Source organism: Hyperolius riggenbachi, chromosome 12, assembly GCF_040937935.1.
Source record: "Hyperolius riggenbachi isolate aHypRig1 chromosome 12, aHypRig1.pri, whole genome shotgun sequence".
NCBI lineage: Eukaryota > Metazoa > Chordata > Amphibia > Anura > Hyperoliidae > Hyperolius > Hyperolius riggenbachi.
In genome coordinates, this window is record NC_090657.1 from 137,630,537 (window position 1) to 137,649,953 (window position 19,417).

Genomic DNA, 19,417 nt, shown 5'->3' on the forward strand with positions numbered 1-19,417 from the left:
ATGCCCAAACATAACCCTACTCTCATTGACGCCTAACCTTAACCACCCCCTGGTGGTGCCTAACCCCCCTATCTGTTATGGAAACAGCAGCTATAAATAGCTGGCACAAGCTATTTTATTGGGAGCCTCTGGGGCCCCAAATTTCAATCTAATGTCGATAATTGTCATTGGCTTTTATCATTGCCGCCTATGGCAGTGCCCTTCTTTCCAGGGTGCTTTGAACAACCTTTTTTCCTACTTCGGTCATGGATGTGATAAAGGCATTTGGCATAAAAAAAAACTTTCTAGCTGTGTATTGCTTGCATTGAATGATTTATATTATAATGTAAATGCAAACTGTATAAATGGTAACAATGTGTGCACAGGCAGAAACGGAGACATGTCATTTGAATCTATGTCCATAAACCCTGCCATCCTATGAGGCAGAAAGCCAATGGGATGATAAAAATTGTAGTCCAGTTTCCCACACAGAAATGTAAGGGGTTGTCAGCCGAACTTGCAAATCTGAATCCTCTTTATGACTCAATAAAAAACTTGGAGCTTCATTAATTATGATGTCATCAAAGCTTTTAGTTATAGACTAGTTACCGTTACTCCAGTGTCACATGAGGTGGGGTAGACACTGACAGAAGAGAGGAGGGAACCTGGCTGTGCTGAAGAATACAATAGAACAGCGGCCTGATGATCCAAACGTATGCAAGATCCAACAGAACACTTGAGGAGGTGATGTCACTGGCCAGTACATCGCCACATGCGCATGTAGCTACACAGCTGAACAGTAGCGGAGGGGTAAATATGGCGTGTACTGAATATGTAGCTGCAGGCCGGGGCTCTGACTCAGAGAAGAAACCCTGTAAAACAGACATGAGTGTTAGCCTAAAACCTGCAAAGAGCAGTTCTAAACAATGCTAATGCATGTGTTGCATCGCTGCATCTGGGGGTCTCTTTTAATAAGGAGAACCTCAAAGCTCCCCGTTGGGCCACTGCACATCGCGGAAGCCCCCCGCAGCTGCGTCACCACCCATTCAACTTACCTACTACCACTAGACATCCGATGCCTCTTGCCGCAAGTGCCGACGCTGTAACTACAGTGTATCTCAGGGGCCCCGGCAGAGCATCTTTGAAGCTCCTGCCGGAGCTCCCCATTTGTCCACTGTCTGGACCATTTTCATTGGTCCACACAGTGGACCAATGGGAAACCCGGGCGGGAGCTTCGAAGATGCTTTGCTGCGCCTCTGAGATACTTTAATTACACAGTGAGAGATGCACTGCTTGAGCCCAATATTTTCTCAACTTGGAATATGCCTGTGCCTTCTCATCAGGGATGAAGAAATTGGCAGACTAATTTTTTATCTCTTGGCTGGTACAAAGGAACATAATCTTCGTATGGAGAAAAAAAGTTTTTTGCCTTCTCTTTAGAAAGTGATTCTTTATAGTAATGGTGGTTATAATGTGGAATATTTTACCACATGAAGTAGTTCTGGCAAATTCTATATCTGCATTTAAAGGGGGCTTGGATGCTTTTCTTGCATTGAAGGGCATCCATTCCTATAATTACTAGCCAATTCCCATTATTGTTGAAGGAAGGAATTTTTTCCTTTTTAAGACTAATTGGTCCAAACCTTGTAAGGTTAGGTCCACACTAGGGTGTTGTGTACCCTGTAAAAACAGAATTGCAATGTAATGGAGAGGAAAACTTGCATTGTGTGTTACATATGCGATTCGACAAGCATAGTACATGAAAAGTACTTGCACTATGACTACATGCACATGTTGTCTGATACTGCACAGCATGCCTCAGATACTGCTGATGGGTACCATTACAATTTGATTGCATTGAGTTAGCAATGCAATTATATTGTCACATGCAGTGCACCATAACATCCCAGACTTTTTCATTTTCCTCTGGATAAACTGCGATTTGTGTGAGTCAGAGACAGTGATGTACCATGTTTTTATTTTTGGTTGAACTTAAGAGGGATGTCATTTTTCAACCAAACTAACTATGCAACTACGATGGAATAGCCTTGTCAGCTGAAGCCCTTCTTTGGGAAACATAATTATTGATACAGTAATTACCCAATACCTACTGTATTTGCTTTATTAAATCCAGTTGGTGACCTTTTTTGGGGACAGAAAGTGTATGTAAAGCATATATAAATGCAAAATGATAAAATGTGCTCAGCTACATGATGGATTTTTGAAAAAGACTGAATCAGCCCATAAAGGGCTAGATTAGTTACCTTGAGAAGTCTGATGCTGCTCGTTGTCTTTAGGTCCTCTTCTTCAAGTGGCAAAGTCAGTTGAAGGGCCTCTTGGAAGTTTCCCCCAGTGGCAACGAGTGGTTCAGAACTACACATATGCAAAACAAAAGGAAATGCTTGGCCAGAAGCGGAACTCACTTATGCAAGGTTTAGAATCGCGTGTTGCCACTGGGAGAAACTTTTTTTCGAGGCTGGGGACAGAAGAGCAACTGGGTAAGGAAGGGATGCTGAGGATAACGAGCAGTATCTCGCTTTACAGTATAAGGTAATCTAGCACTCTACGGGCTTCAATCAATTAACTGTCTTTCCTCCGATACAGGGGTACTTTAATACCCAAAGTTAACACTTACAATTCACACCAACCAACATGATTTTATTCAGAATTTGCCTTGTTCAATTGTAGGTTTAGTTGGGCCTTGATGTGTGTTTTGGCTCAAGAAAATTCATTACAAAATACATACACACACTTAAATTGTAAACTTCAGTTAACCTTTTAAGCAACGTGCAGTACTTTCTTATAGTACAAATTGGTATATGCCAGGCTTACACTGTGTTATGGATCTGCTGAAGGCCATGTCCACAATAACAGCCCTAGCTGAAATGAAGTTGAAAATGTTAACTAACACTGATGTAACAGGATAAAATGAAACAAGCATGCATTTGTGTTTGAGTTCTTTCATTTGCTCTTACTAAATACTCAGAGACAAAAATCAAAAATAGACTTTTACTGTTTGATATAAGTAATAAAACGGTTAGACGTTAAATTAATTACAAGTAATATTTAGCACAGAAACAATGTGCACCAATCACATTACCAGAAAAAACACACACATACAAGGGGGGTGGGGAGAAAAAAAACATGCAAATCTCTACATCTCTCCCAAAAGGGACAAAACACCAAAGATACTGCTGAAAGCAGATACACAGAGAGAGCTATGTACATGGGAAAACTAGAAACGTACTAGTACTGAGCATTGTCTATATACATAACTTCATATGCAGGAGTAGTGCACCACAAACAGTATGAAATGTAGGAGCGTTTCCTCTCACCAATCATACCGGCCAGCAAAGAAATGCCTGCCAGAGCGATGTGGCTTTGACCATAAATTCCTATGAATGCAGAAAACACAGACATGATGACCTGATATACCATCAGTGTCCTCCCACCTTTTGTCCAAACTAAGGTAACCTGGTTTGTCGCCTCTACAAATCTGAGAAAAGGCAAGATTCTGCTCGGCTGAGTCAGGTAGGCCTACAGTCCACATATGCCTTCTCTTACTAAACTATTTTCAGAGTCTGCTGTACAATGACGAGGAGGACTGTGTTCTGTAAGTGAAGGACTTGTCTCAGAGCACTAGAGAAGCTGTGCCCTGATGAGGGCTTTGATTACTCATAAAATTATGAAGTTCTTTAGCAAATCCTTGCCTCTAATTAGGCATACTGTCTTTGCTGGTGCCTTCCTCCCGGGAAGGCTCTTTCTCAGTACCCGCTGAAGAGTTGGACAACCTCCCGGAATGCTTGTATGCTGTGCAAAGCTCTTGAACACGCTCTGGTGTTGGTTCCCATTTCAGAACACCAGCTTCATTCTGAAGAAACAGAATAGCGGTATTGTGCACAGCCTTGTAGTATAATTCTTCTCTGTGGACAACAAAATAAAAAGAAATAACAAATTATTGAGAAAATAGGACAGTAGCTAAAAACTGAAATGCAGGAAGCAATGCAAGATTTGGAGGAAAGCTAAAGGACAGAGAAGCAACCATAGGAAGATACAGGAAAGCTTAAAATGTGCAGCTAAACTACTCAAGAATAGACAGATTAAAAGCAATATCAAACGGGAAAGATAACATTCCAAAGCTTGTGTACAGTACCTAATGGGAGTCTACAAGCAGTTGTGAAATTATGAACTACTTGTATATACAGCATGGAGGCAACACAGATGCTATCAGGCTGAGTGAGCAAGGCAAGGCCAGCCATCTCCAAGCAGAAACGTATACAATGCTCCTTTAACTTCATTGCAAGTATTCCATCTGAAGATCTATTTGTATCCTCCCACCTGGAATACTGCAATTCACTGTTATGGGATCACCAGAAAAAGGTCTGCACACCCTACCACTAGAGTAGGATGCTGCAGGAAAATTATTACCAAAATGTTCCCTGCAGTTCGCTCATCTCTGCAGTTCTAAACACTATACACCAGTTTCCAGTAAATAATGTAGACTCCACTTAAAAAAAAAGCTAGGATATCTAGAGGAACTACCGGTATTGAACACCATATATTTGCAGCCTCTGCTCTGCAAACAAATCTAACTTGATGATTCCCACAATCTAAGTAAAAGAAAGAATGAACATTAGCCTACTCACATCCAGCTCTAGCAGTATGGAACTCATAGGAAATATGTAGCGCATGAAATGTATGAATGGAAAAAGTAAGTCAGTAAGTCACTATGTTTTTAAGTAAACCAAATAAGAGCCAGTATATGTGACGTGAAAGGGTGGGATACAGGCTGATCAACAGTACATGCCTCCCTTCAAAAAGAGGGGCACAGTACCATACTGAGAGGGTATTACAAACCTCTACCTTCATGCTCGGTTCCTTGCCTGCACCCTTGCAGCCTCCAATTTTAATGTCCTAACTTGAGGTGATGTGCCTGGGTTTATGTGCTCTTATGTGTGTTTTCTTGCAGCCTCCAATACCAACCCAGGCTTCATGGTTGTAGGAGTTTAGGCTCACTTTGCTGCAATGCTAAAACCTTCATTTCAATTCATCCAAATACTATCCAGTGACAACTTTTAAAGATGGACACACCTGATACTATAAGATTCAATTTTATAGCAATTTGATAAAAAAAAAAAAAAAAAAAAAAAAAACATTGGTTGTACTGAAAAATTGAACAATTTATTTGAGTGAGAAATCTGATAGAATTTTACATTTTTACCGATGAGTGGCTGATTTTCTGATCACATTTTTTTATGAAAATTGAATGGTGTAGGACAGATTGTGAATTTCTTGATTTATAGGCCCAAGCAATTTTTTTTTATTGTTTTCATTTTTTTCATAAATGGTGAAAAATTGTACAACGTGTTATACATTGGTCACATTTTTCAAATGTTACAATCAATCTGAAAAACGGATTAATTCTCATATAGAAAGTAAATATAAAAGAAATGTACCATGTAAGGCACCCTAAGATTTGTTCTTGAAATCTGTGCATATACAACTGTTACAAAGTTTTCATGAAATAAAAATAAGCAAAATAGAGCAGTAGGAGGAGTGTGGGGGTGGAGGGTCTGAAAGACAATGCATTCAGTGTTATTTTATAGTGACTCTTGTAATTATCTTTCAAAAATATTTAAATGCTTCTGGGTTCACTTTCACCTAACTTTTCTAATGTACATTATCTCACAAAAGTGAGTACACCGCTCACATGTTTGTAAATATTTTATTACATCTTTTCAAAGGACAACACTGATACGCTGTAAAGTAGTCAGTGAACAGCTTGTATAACAGTATAAAGTTACTGTCCCATGAAAATAACTCAACACAGCCATTAATGTCTAAACCGCTGGCAAGGAAAGCCAGTTCACCCCTAAGTGAATATTATCAACATTCTGCCGAGTTGGACATTTTCCCTCCTCGGGGTCATGTTACCCTTTAGTGTTACAAGGTCTCAGGTGTAAATGGGGATCAGGTGGGTTATTCTTACTATTTAGTATTTATATAGCGCTGACATCTTCCCCAGCGATATACAGAGTATATTGTCTCGTCACCTAACTGTCCCTCAGAGGGGTTTACAATCTAATCCCTACCATAGTCATACGTCTATGTATGTATCATTTAGTGTCATTAACTTATCTGTATGTTTTTGGCATGTGGGAGGAAGCCGGAGTTCCTGCAGGAAACCCACGCAGACACAGGGAGAACATACAAACTCTGTGCAGATAGTGCTTTGGCTGGGCTTTGAACCGGCGCCCAGCACTGCAAGGTGAGAGTGCTAATCACTATGCCACTGTAATGCAGGTTAAAATTGGTGTTTATTGCTCTTACACCTGCTCATGTTGTTGGTCACTGGAAGTTCAAAATGGCACCTCATGACAGAGAACTGTTTGAGGATCTTAAAAAAAATAATAATAATAAAAAAAAAAATGTTTTGCTCTACATAAATATAGCCAGAGCTACTAGGCTAATAAGATTGCCAACACCTGAAACTGAGTTGCAGCACGGTGGCCAAGACCAAATAGAGGTTGAACAAGACAGGTTCCAATCAGAACACGCCTCGTCATGATCGACCTAAGACATGAAGCACATATGCTTAGCTTCATATCCAGAGGTTGTCTTTTGCAAATAGACATATGATTGCTGGCAGCATTGTTGCAGAGGTTGAAGGGGTGGGGGTCACAGCCAGTCAGTGCTCAGACCATATGCCGCACATTGCATCAAATTGGTCTGCATGGTTGTTGGCCCAAAAGGAAGCCTCTTAAAGAGAATCTGTATTGTTAAAATCACTCAAAAGTAAACATACCAGTGCGTTAGGGGACATCTCCTATTACCCTCTGACACAATTTCGCCGCTCCTCGCCGCATTAAAAGTGGTTAAAACAGTTTTAAAATTTGTTTATAAACAAACAAAATGGCCACCAAAACAGGAAGTAGGTTGATGTACAGTATGTCCACACATAGAAAATACATCCATACACAAGCAGGCTGTATACACCCTTCCTTTTGCATCTCAAGAGATCATTTGTGTGTTTCTTTCCCCCTGCAGTTCTCATGCACTGAAGTTTCAGGCTGCTCTTTTCTTCCTGCAAACAGCTTTGCCCTTGTTTGTAATTCCTCAGTATGTGAAAGCCCAGCCAGCTCAGAGGACGATTTATCCAGCTTGTAAAAGATAAGAGAGAAGAGGCCCTAATCTAAATAATACACAGGCAGTGTGCATAGAGGGGCCTGGAAGGGGGAGTTCATAGCAGAACCACAACACTGAAGAACTTGGCAGCCTTCCAGACACAGACCTGACAAGTCTGACAAGAGAGAGATAAGTTGATTTATTACAGAGACTGTGATAGTACAAAGTGCTGCAGTAAGCCAGAACACATTAGAATAGCTTTTGGAACTTGTAGGATGATAAAAAACAGGATGCAATTTTTGTTACGGAGTCTCTTTAAAGATGATGCACAAGAAAACCTGCCAACAGTTTGCTGAAGACAAGCAGACTAAGGCCTTGTTTCCACTTAGTGCGCTTCTATCCGCTTCTGTCCGCTTTTTATCAGCATATCAATGTTACAGATTGATACATGTTGCTGAAAAGCGGACAGAAGCGGACAGAAGCGCATAGATGGAAACGAGGCCTTAGGATGTGGATTACAGGAATCATGTCATGAGGTCTTATGAGACTAAGATTAATTTATTGGGAACAGATGGTATCAAGCATGTGTGGTAGCAACTAGGTGAGGAGTACAAAGATAAGTCTTGCCTACGGTCAAGCATGATTGTGGGAGTGTCACAGTTTGGGGATGCATGAGTGTTGCCAGCACTGGAGAGCTACACAAAGGATATGTGTTCTGTTAAATGAGAGAACCATGAATGCCAACATGTAGTGTGACATACTGCAGCAGAGCATGATCCCCTATCTTTGGAAACTGGACAGCATCCAATCAGAATAACAATTCCAAACACTCCTCCAAGGCGACCACTGCCTTGCTAAAGAGACTGACGGTAAAGGTGCTGGACTGGCCAAGCAGGTCTCCAGGCCTAAACCCTTTTGAACATCTGTAAGGCATCCACCAGCTTTCATCAGAGGAGTGGAAGAGAATTCCAGTGGTAACCTGTGAAGCTCTATTTATTTATTTATTGCATTTATAAAGCGCCAACATATTACGCAGCGCTGGACAATAAATAGGGATACATACAATATTTAGGGGTGACGTACAGCAAAATGACAATACAGGAATACAAGAAAGATCAGATCATGCAGCACAGTATGAGTACAAGGTAATGAATGCTTAGTCAGTCACTGGAGGGGAGCATGGAGATTAAGCAAGTTATGTTCACTCAAGAGGCCTAGCATGGGGTCACAGTAATGGAGGTGCATGATCAGGTTGGACACAAAAGGAGGATGACCCTGCCCAAAGGCTTAAGGTGCGTACACACATGCGACTATAGTCGTTTGTAACGATCGTTCCCCGATCTTTACCAACGACGATCGTTACAAAAAACGAACCAACGACTATTAAGGCAGACGACGAACGAGGCAAATCGCTACAAAACAAAGTTCTGTCTTAGCGGATTTTTACCACCGACGATCGTTAGCAAAAGTGGTACATCGTTGGAAACGATCGTTCGTACCAGGCTGGACATGCGTACTTCACTTTTTCTCCAAGGAACTTTACAATTTTATGCGCAGGCGCATTAAGTGCTTTTACGTGGTGTAACGTTCGTTCTAACGATGTGATCGTTACACACTTTTTACAACTAACTTTACTTCGGTCGTTCTTTCGTCAATTAAAAGTTTGTTCGTCGTCCTCAACGAACGATCGTTGTCGCATGTGTGTACGTAGCATTACAATCTGAAGGGAGAGGTAGGGACACGAGAGGTAAGAGACCTGAGTTCAGCTGTGGGTTTAGAACACTTGTGAGGGGTAGTAGGCCAGAGTGAAAAGGTGAGTTTTGAGGGCTCTATCAGACTCCATGCCTAGTAGAGCTAGTGCTGTAAATTAATGGCGGGCACACACTATATGTACACTTTGGGCAGAATTTTGACATTCCTCACTTAGGGTAGTACTCACATTTGTTGCCAGCAGTTTAGACATTAATGGCTGTGTGTTTAGCGATTTTCATGTGACAGTAAATGTACACTGTTATACAAGCTGTCCACCAACTACTTTACATTGTATCAAAGTGTCATATCTTCAGTGTTGTCCCATGAAAAGATATAATAAAATATTCACTCACTTTTGTGAGATGCTGCATTCCTGTCTCTTGGTTGGAGTATAAAGCCTAGAGACAAGGCTACATGCATACATAAAATAAAGGCGCAGGAGATTGCCACTAGTAGAATATCGCTACAATTAGTGATATCCTACTGCTGGAGTCCATAGTAAAATATCGGTTAGGTTTACAATTTTTTTTTGTACTATAGCCTAACCTAACCCTACTCTCACACAGAACCCTGGTGGTGCAAAGACCTAACCCCCCCCTACACCTGAATCCCCCCCCCCCCCAATGCAAAGCTACATATGCGGCTAAGATGGTAAATTTGGGCGCCGGGAGGCAAGCACTGCAAATATTCGCACCCGGAGACACCCAATAGAATCGCACGCGCCGAAGGGTTTGCGGAAATGCAAAATGCGGCATTGCATAGTGGGCAATGAGTGCTTGATAGCAGGCGCCGCCACAGTGCCGATACCAGTGCTTGATAGCAGGCGCCAGATCAATACATCACTCACTGTCTATCTCACCCTTTGCTTAATGGTCCCACACTATTATAGAATAGCGAGGATCACAGTAATCATAATATCTGCATCAACTAAATAATTGCGACCACCCAGGGGATACCACAAATTATCAAAAAGCTTTATTGTACTCACAATTGCATAAACAAGAAACATCCACCCTAAAAACAATTAAAATAACATGTGGAGCGCTCCGTTCAGGCACAACCCAGCATACCACAAACACCCCTCAACCACACTGGTACCGGTACCAAATACGATATAACCTCAGAGTGGGGAGACAGAGGTAGCCAGGTCTGCTACATGAGCTTATTCCTCAGCTCATCAAGGATTCCCGTGTTTCTACAACCACTTCACTTTGCTGGACAAAAAACAGTCGGTGTCTCACCAGTCCCACCGCGCAGCCTCCGGTCGAGTTTCCTGGACGTCTATGAGAGGGTTTTCTTCGCTCACCTGCCTCTCAACCCAGCCGCGCGTCCGCAGCGGGGAGTAGCGGTGTGCTAATCCAACTAGGAAATCCCTTCCGGATGAGAGCTCATGGAACACAGAGACGCTCAGATCACATTGCAGGTTGCGGCCCCGCCCACTGATGCGTTGCGCCCGCCCACGGCGGACTTCATCAGAGTGTTTCTCTGAGGTTAAATCGTATTTGGTACCGGTACCAGTGTGGTTGAGGGGTGTTTGTGGTATGCTGGGTTGTGCTTGTACGGAGCGCTTCACATGTTATTTTAATTGTTTTTAGGGTGGATTTTTCTTGTTTATGCAATTGTGAGTACAATAAAGCTTTTTGATAATTTGTGGTATCCCCTGGGTGGTCGCAATTATTTACTTGATAGCAGGCGCCGCCACATTCCCATATTTTTTTCTATTTCTGCCACTAATCACGGCTTTTATTATAGGCACCTATGGTGACACTTTTTTTTCCATAAGGGCTCCTGAACCATTTTTACCTGATTCAGAGCTACATACAGAGTATACAGTATCTCATAAGCACATCTCCTGTTGTGATAAGTGCACAGAATAAACAGTTTGACTGCTCTTCAGATATGTGCCCCTACTAATCCAGCACCTTTCTTTGAGGCAGGGGGTCACACTTGGTGACTCTGTTTTCCCACATGCAGAATCACACCAGATGTGAATGTGACAGCCCATGTTAACCTTTGGGCTGGATCACATTTAAGTGCGGTTCCTGCATGTGGGAGAAAAACGTTCTGCCTGTACTACCTTTTCACGCACAGAGTTTGATTTCCATTGAAAATCAGCTAAAGCTTGCGGAAAACACACATTAAAAACAGAAAATCATCTGTGGAAAACAGTGATTGTTTTCCGTAGCCCCATGTGTGATTCTTCCCTTAGATTCTATGGAGTGTGCTAAGTGAGTAAACTGAAATAGACAACTAAAAGCAATTTGGACACTTGACAGTTCTTTTTTTATTGGATATCAAAAATGAACCTGGCCCATGTTTCTGCAATGAGTCTAAAGAAATTTCCAGCCGTATTGCAAACTCTGTAGGTCTTTTGTGCCTTTTCACACACTATACATACATACCTCTTACACACATGTTGAGATCCACTGCGGTACTCATGCTGGAAAGCAGGAAGCACAACTTGGTGGCGCTTGAAGCGACTTTCCTCCATGCGGGTGAGGGCAGGTGTAGGTGGGTCTCTCCATTCTGGAATGAAGACGATGAATGACAGGGGCTGGTTTGAGTTTTCCAGTAAATTCTGGAAGAAAATAACAAAATTAATGTCACAAATAACACTGCAAAGCAGAGAATGAAAGTCAACATGAAGCTTTTTATGTACCTCGAAATGTGTGACCATGGCATCCATCAACTCCTCACTGAAAGGAGGATTGGCCTCAAAGGATCCACTGACAGGAAAAAAGCTGAGACATGGCCTGGGGTAAAAAAAAAAATTAAATTAAATTACTAACAGGGCAATGACATACCAACGTTTTTCACTGCATAGTGTACTGTACAGCTGCTGTACAGTATGCCTTGCTACATAGGTTATATTCGTAATTTGCGCTGCAGACAAGAATATTTTGAGGATATATCACTATTGACTATAAAACTTTACTTGGAACATTATATTGCAGTCGATAGGTTGATCACCCTGTCCTTTGTAGTGGTTTGTTCCACCCTACCGCACGTGTTGTCTGCATGTGTGTGAGGAGAATGCACTGGATGGACACTGCGGCCTGTTTCTGTTTAGACATTAATGAGGTCTGTGCGGTGTACAGTAAATACATGTACCTTTAGACCAATATGTCTTTGGGAACAATATACTGATGTCTTCTGAGACAACATATAGCTTTCATTCAACACACACATTACAAATGTCATCACACAACAGCAACATTTTCAAACCCCTACTGTACCCAAACAGCATAGTTCTGCCAGAACATATTATGGAGAGCTTCCAAACTTGTTTTGTCCAACCTATAGTTCACCCACCACAAACCATCCACACAGATTTTGATGTAATATTTTTCTTCCTTGCTGACTTAATTATTATTCAGAGTATGCAGAGAACACTCTACAAATAAATAATAATAAATACCACTGTCCTATTCTTGTTAACACCCTGTGATAATACAGTCACAGGCAGAATACAAACATGGTACTGTCACAAAACTTTTAGTCCACTGTTTCACCTGATGGGTGTACTGTGTAGCATGAATGGTTGTTAGTGAGAGACTCTCCTTTATCAGGCCCTGTATTGATCTGAGGAAGTGAGATTGTATCGCATGAAACAAGTTGCATCTTGGTGCTAAAGAATTGTTAATACACTACTGTCAGTTGGTACTTCACTGGAGATTAGCCAACACTTGTCATCCACTTCTTAAATTATTTAATTGCCTTGTAGTTTTCAATTAGTTAATCCAAAGTCTTTTTGCCTGCAGGACCAATTAAGGTAGCCATACACTGGCCGATTTGCCATTAGATCGACCAACTGACAGATCCCTATCTGATCGAATCTGATCATTGTGAATCAATCCCCCCCCCCCCCCCCCGTATACATTACCTGAAGCTGGCTCCGGGTCCTCTTCTCCGCGCTGCACCGCATCCCAGCGTACACTGTGTCACTATGTGACCAGGAAGTTCAAATAGAGCGCCCTCTATTTGGAGTGACACAGGAAGTTAATGTACGCTGGAATGGAAGCAGGAACAGAGTGGTGCAGCGCGGAGAAGATGCCCAGGAGCCAGCATCAGGTAATGTATACCTGTATCGGATCGGCCGCGGCTAGCGACGCGCTCCCTACCCGCGGGCGATCGACGGTAATTTCCCGCACGGCACGATCGATGGACCGATCCAATTTCGGGAGAAAATCGGATCGGCGGGTGCGTTTAGCGCGAACGATTGGCAGATTATATTCCAGTGATCGAATCTGCTGTCGAAACGGCGGCAAATCGGGTCAGTGTATGGCCAGCTTTAGGTGGATCAGGTGGGAGAGGCAAGAACATGTGTGGGGGACTTCTTGTTGACCTGATCTTCACTGGTAAATGATCAGCAAGATATTTACTAAGAACCCCTGTGTGAGGACTTATTCTATATCTGAATTAACTAGTGTTACTGTTAAGTATATTTGTGACATTACAAATTAGTGGATTAAAACATGGAATAACTCAAAGGGGGGGGGGGGCATCCATTACAGCTCATCCTTATTATCTATATTGTATAAAACACATGGAGGTGGGGGGGGGGGTTAGTCACCCACAACACATTACATTTCCTACCCTCTCAGCTTATACTAGAGTTAATCTGCCTGGGTTTTAAAGTAAACGTTGGGGGTTGGCTTATACTCGAGTATATACGGTAATCGCTTTCTGAGTAGCATTTTGTAATGCATACATACCCCCGGGAGCCAAAATAGCCATCTGTGTCTGCAAAAGCAGAGCAATACTGCTTGAAATAACAGTTCAGAGGTGAAGCAAAGCACTCCGATGTTACACCAAAAATCTTGTGCAAGGCCTGGAAAACATGGACTGGAAGTGCCCCCTGTAGCCCAGAGCCTTCGTACTGCGCTGTTCCAAACATCACCTTTAACAAGCAAGACAATTTAAAGTCAAATCTCATTTCTAAAATGTATATAGCATAAACCACATAGTTCTCTACAGTAGATTCAACTCAACAAAATATTTCACAATGCAAGGATTTAAAAACTTTCCTATATAACTTGTTATCCTCAATACTCCATCTATAAGCCCCTCCCTTTCAGTCTTTATTTCCAATTACCGGTATTCTAGGGACGTCACTCTGACACCATACTCTGACTTATGCAACAAATGACATGCTAGAGCTTGGTCACTTGGTGTGGGGGCAATGCCAAAAATCAGTCCCAATCGCATTTGGCTGCTTACTACAGATCTGTTGGGTCTTACTGGAGTCTGGTTTAGCAGAAGTAATATAGGTATGACTAGACTGCTGCAAAGGTCACACAGGTATGAGCCTAGCAGGTGTACTGCATCTCAGGTGTGTTGTATGGAGGGCTACTGTCCATGGAGGATAGAGGATACTGCCTGTGGAGACTGAAAATGATGTGAAGGATACAGGATACTACCTGTGGGGACTGAAAATGGTTTAGGAAGGCTGTAAGTGTACATGGTATTAAAACTGCTGCTGCACATGGAAAATGGTATATACTGCACCCAAGGGGGCTGAACTACAAAAGAAGGAGCAGGATAAAATAGTGGAGCCTAGCAGCATGCTCCACTCTGCACTACTTTTAGTATAAGACCCTGAATTAAAGCCTGGTAAAGACAAGTTTGTAAAGTTGCACAATATGCAGTCTTAAAGCATGCAGCTTGATAAACATGTACAGATGTAAGTGATAAGACACATGTAGTAGGCAAGTCCTTATTTGTAAACTGTAGATTTACAATGCTTTCTGAAATTTCAATCTTTTGTAACCTGACAGGAAGTCTATGGCTCTCTGCCCTGCATTTGCCTTCCTTACTGCACGTATGATATGATTAGTTGTTATGGGCAAGCACAAGAGGCCCTAAGCTGCAGTTTTATGTTTCTACGCAAACACATTGCAAGCATAATTTTTCCTGCATTTGTGTTTGGGTTAAATCATCAATGGGAATGAAAGAAAATTGCATAACAAACGTTGAGCTATACAAAATTTTTTTTTGCCATTCCTCTGGCGGTACCCCCTCTCTGAAAGATATCAGAATCGCGATAGTGCTACAATTGCGCCGTGAAAACCATCGCTATTGCTCTGTATTGCTTTAACCAATATCATTGTACTGCTCAACACAATATTAAGCTGTGAAGCTTCATGTCCCACTGGATCACTAAAAGAATGGCCTTGACCAACCAATGTTTGTTTGAACATCTGTCGAGAGTGGACTTTAATTTATTTTTATCAAATGTAATGTCTAAAGATACTGAATAGTAAATGTGTACCTTTACACTTTGTTTTACCTCTTGTTAAAGGACCACTATTGTGGGAAAAGATATAAAATAGATGTGCTATAAATTACTTTTCTCCTACGTTGCTGTAAGTTACAGCAGGAACTAAAAATCTGACAGGTGTTGGACTCCTCATGGGGGATTTTCAGCATCTCCTTTTATTTTTTTACAAAAGCAGCCCCTGGAAAGGATCTATACAAAGATGCTGGCCTGGGCTGAGCAACTACCGTTCAGTAAATGCTTTAAAAAATAAATAAAACCCTAAGAATTACCCAAGAGGAGATGGACCAGTCTAACCACTGTCAGATTTTTGCTACCTACTGTAAGTGACAGCGACATATGAGAAAAGTAATTTATAAAACATTTTACTCTAGAACAAACGTACATTTTAATATGTATGCATATACATGTATGTTACATTTTACAGATTTTTGTTATTATGGTCCTTTAACTCCGCTACAATGTTACATAATATGTGATCTAGTTACATCTACCTGATATCTTCGCAGGAGACACCATACACGTAAGAGGAACTTTTCTGATCCTGGATCGTCTGTACAACTGAGCCGGTAAAGCTGAAACTGTAGAAATAAAGAAGAGAATTGAGATTACCGTATTGTAAATCTTGTATGACAGTCACACCTTAAATAGACAGTAAATGGGAGGAAAAGTCACTTACCAGTTTGCTGAAGTAACTCTGATTGATTCTGACAGATTCCCCCTTGTACCTTACACAGACCAAGCTGCCATCTTGTTGCACGTCAACGCCTCCCTGGAGGGACAATGCTGGGGAAGTCAACCGCACAGGGTGGCAGAACACCACCTTGTCTGGACTGGAGGCAGCTGGCCCTGGCTCTGCAATATAAAGGTGAATACTTTTATATATACTTTCTTCAAACTAGCACAAATACAGTAGCTCCACGCAAGTATTTTGTGTTTGTATCTTACATCTGACCCGAGCTCTTCAGTGCAAAGACTGCATTTTAAATTTGATCATATGGAGCAGTGCTAACCTGTGTTTTAGTTGAGTTTGATATGCTTTACATTCTATATTTCTAAATACAGCATGCCATTATCCTAAATTTGAAGCAAATGCTCATGTACAGCACCCCACGACAAAGTGAAAACTTTTAGAATTAGAAACCAGAAATAGGATAACAGACAAGTCTTATGATCACCCATTGTATCTTTTCATGCTTTCAACGTATTGAGCCTGTTTTTGATACATCTTTGTTTTAATATAAAGGTGTGCAAAATTATTTGTCAACATCCTTAACCCATTCTCGTTCCGTCGTTTTCACTTGAGCAATGTTCACCTCCCATTCATTAGCCTATAACTTTATCACTACTTATCACAATGAACTGATCTATATCTTGTTTTTTCTGGCACCAATTAGGCTTTCTTTGGGGGGTACATTTTGCTAAGAGCCACTTTACTGTAAATGCATTTTAACATGAAGAATAAGAAAAAAAAAAGAAAAAAAAATTCATTTCTCAGTTTTCAAATAATACATGCCTCCATAATTAAAACTCACGTATTGTATTTGCCCATATGTCCCGGTTATTACATCGTTAAAATTATGTCCCTATCACAATGTATGGTGACAATATTTTATTTGGAAATAAAGGTGCATTTTTTCCGTTTTGCATCTATCACTATTTACAAGTTTAAAATAAAAAAAAATATAGAAATATTTCATCTTTACATTGATATTTAAAAAGCTTAGACCCGTAGGTAAATATTTACATGTTTTTTTTTTTTATTGTAATGATTTTTTTTTTATATTAAATATTTTATTTGGGTAGTTTTGGGAGGGTGGGATGTAAACAATAGGTTTATAATGTAAATGTGTGATTTTTATTTTTTTTACTTTTAGTTGTAGTATTACTTTTTGGCCACAAGATGGCGGCCATGAGTTTGTTTACGTGACGTCACTCTAAGTGTAACATACGCTTAGAGAGACGCATGGGGGGCGCTACAGCCAGAAAAAGCAAAGCTTCCGAGAGAAGCTGTCGCTTTTTCAGCGGGGGAGAGGAATCAGTGATCCGGCCCCATAGCCCGATTCACTGATTACCTGGCTAACGAACTGCGGGCCGGGAGCCCGATCGGCCACGGGAGCGCGCATGGTTCCTGGACGTAGTTTCTACGTCCAGGAACTAAAATAGGTTAACCACTTTATCCAACACTACAGTATATCTATGGCCTATGTGACCTGATCTAAGCCACGAGTCAGTAGATATACAGTGGGTTGCAAAAGTATTCGGCCCCCTTGAAGTTTTCCACATTTTGTCACATTACTGCCACAAACATGCATCAGTTTTATTGGAATTCCACATGAAAGACCAATACAAAGTGGTGTACATGTGAGAAGTGGATCAAAAATCATACATCATTCCAAACATTTTTTACAAATAAATAACTGCAAAGTGGAGTGTGCGTAATTATTCGGCCCCCTGAGTCAATACTTTGTAGAACCACCTTTTGCTACAATTACAGCTGCCAGTCTTTAGGGTATGTCTCTACCAGCTTTGCACATCTTTGCAAAACAACTCCAGCTCAGTCAGATTAGATGGACAGCGTTTGTGAACAGCAGTTTTCAGATCCTGCCACAGATTCTCAATTGGATTTAGATCTGGACTTTGGCCTCAATTCACTAAGATCATGCTGGAGATAAGGCAAGAGAAAACTTACCTCCACCAGTAAGAGAGTTATCTTATCTCTTCATTACTTACGTTACCTCTTCTGCAGTTAATTTACCTCCTCTGTAGTTAATTTACCTCCTCTGTAGTTATTTTCACATGCAGTTAATGAACAGCCTGTCTTTAACTCTGGAGTTATTTTAAGGATTAAAGAGTTAACTTAAAGACAGAAGAGTTAACTTTAGGTTTGCCTTAGGTAAAATGTTACCTGAATACTACATGCCTTATCACCATGGTAACAACTCTAGAAGAGTTACTAAAGACAGGAGATAAGCTTAGTGAATTGAGGCCTTTGACTGGGCCATTTTAATACATAGATATGTTTTGTTTTAAACCATTCCATTGTTGCCCTGGCTTTATGTTTAGGGTCATTGTCCTGCTGGAAGGTGAACCTCCGCCCCAGTCGCAAGTCTTTTGCAGTTTCCAAGAGGTTTTCTTCCAAATTTGCCCTGTATTTGGCTCCATCCATCTTCCCATCAACTCTGACCAGCTTCCCTGTCCCTGCTGAAGAGATGCACCCCCCGAACATGTTGCTGCCACCACCATATTTGACAGTGGGGATGGTGTGTTCAGAGTGATGTGTAGTGTTAGTTTTCTGCCACACAGCGTTTTGCATTTTGGCCAAAAAGTTCCATTTTGGTCTCATCTGACCAGAGCACCTTCCACATGGTTACTGTGTCCCCCACATGGCTTGTGGCAAACTGCAAACTGGACTTCTTATGCTTTCTGTTAACAATGCCTTTCTTCTTGCCACTCTTCCATAAAGGCCAACTTTGTACAGTGCATGACTAATAGTTGTCCTATGGACAGAGTCTCCCACCTGAGCTGTAGATCTCTGCAGCTCGTCCAGAGTCACCATGGACCTCTTGACTGCATTTCTGATCAGCGCTCTCCTTGTTCGGCCTGTGAATTTAGGTGGATGGCCTTGTTTTGGTAGGTGTACAGTTGTGCCATACTCCTTCCATTTCTGAATGATCGCTTGAACAGTGCTCCGTGGGATGTTCAAGGCTTTGGAAATCTTTTTGTAGCCTAAGACTGCTTTAAATTTCTCAATAACGTTATCCCTGACCTGTCTTGTGTGTTCTTTGGACTTCACGGTGTTGCTCCCAATATTCTCTTAGACAACCTCTGAGGCCCTCACAGAGCAGCTGTATTTGTACTGACATTAGATTACACATAGGTGCACTCTATTTAGTCATTAGCACTCATCAGGCAATGTCTACAGGCAACTGACTGCATTCAATCAAAGGGGGCTGAATAATTATGCACACACCACTTTGCAGTTATTTATTTGTAAAAAAAAATGTGGAATCATGTATGATTTCCATTTCACTTCTCATGTGTACACCACTTTGTGTTGGTCTTTCATGTGGATTTCCAATAAAATTGATTCATGTTTGTGGCAGTAATATGACAAAATGTGGAAAACCTCAAGGGGGCCAAATACTTGTGCAACCCACTGTATGTCTTGTAGCAGCAGCAGTACTGTGCAGGATTGGGCTTGCTCCTGTGCACATTTCTGGCACTACCTGATGCAGCACTAATTGGTGACCGGGAATATACTGCATGTTTACTGAAATAATG

The 19,417-nt window shown here is 41.4% G+C and overlaps 1 protein-coding gene across 4 annotated transcripts in view; it reads right to left on the reverse strand.

Moving 5' to 3' along the window:
• Nucleotides 1-413: 413 nt before the first annotated feature.
• The window catches only part of PCIF1 (phosphorylated CTD interacting factor 1), a 99,450-nt gene continuing 80,446 nt past the window's right edge, over nucleotides 414-19,417 (reverse strand). For 3 of the 4 annotated variants that reach the window (XM_068263963.1, XM_068263964.1, XM_068263965.1), the window contains exons 11-16: nucleotides 15,813-15,988; nucleotides 15,628-15,714; nucleotides 13,572-13,756; nucleotides 11,516-11,609; nucleotides 11,259-11,434; nucleotides 2,975-3,902 (exon numbers count right to left, since the gene is read on the reverse strand). In XM_068263963.1, the coding sequence (XP_068120064.1) occupies nucleotides 3,692-3,902; nucleotides 11,259-11,434; nucleotides 11,516-11,609; nucleotides 13,572-13,756; nucleotides 15,628-15,714; nucleotides 15,813-15,988 (929 nt within the window). In that variant the 3' untranslated portion in view covers nucleotides 2,975-3,691. Of the gene's footprint in view, nucleotides 852-2,974; nucleotides 3,903-11,258; nucleotides 11,435-11,515; nucleotides 11,610-13,571; nucleotides 13,757-15,627; nucleotides 15,715-15,812; nucleotides 15,989-19,417 lie in introns of those variants that run through there. The other variant, XM_068263966.1, reaches the window with a different exon arrangement.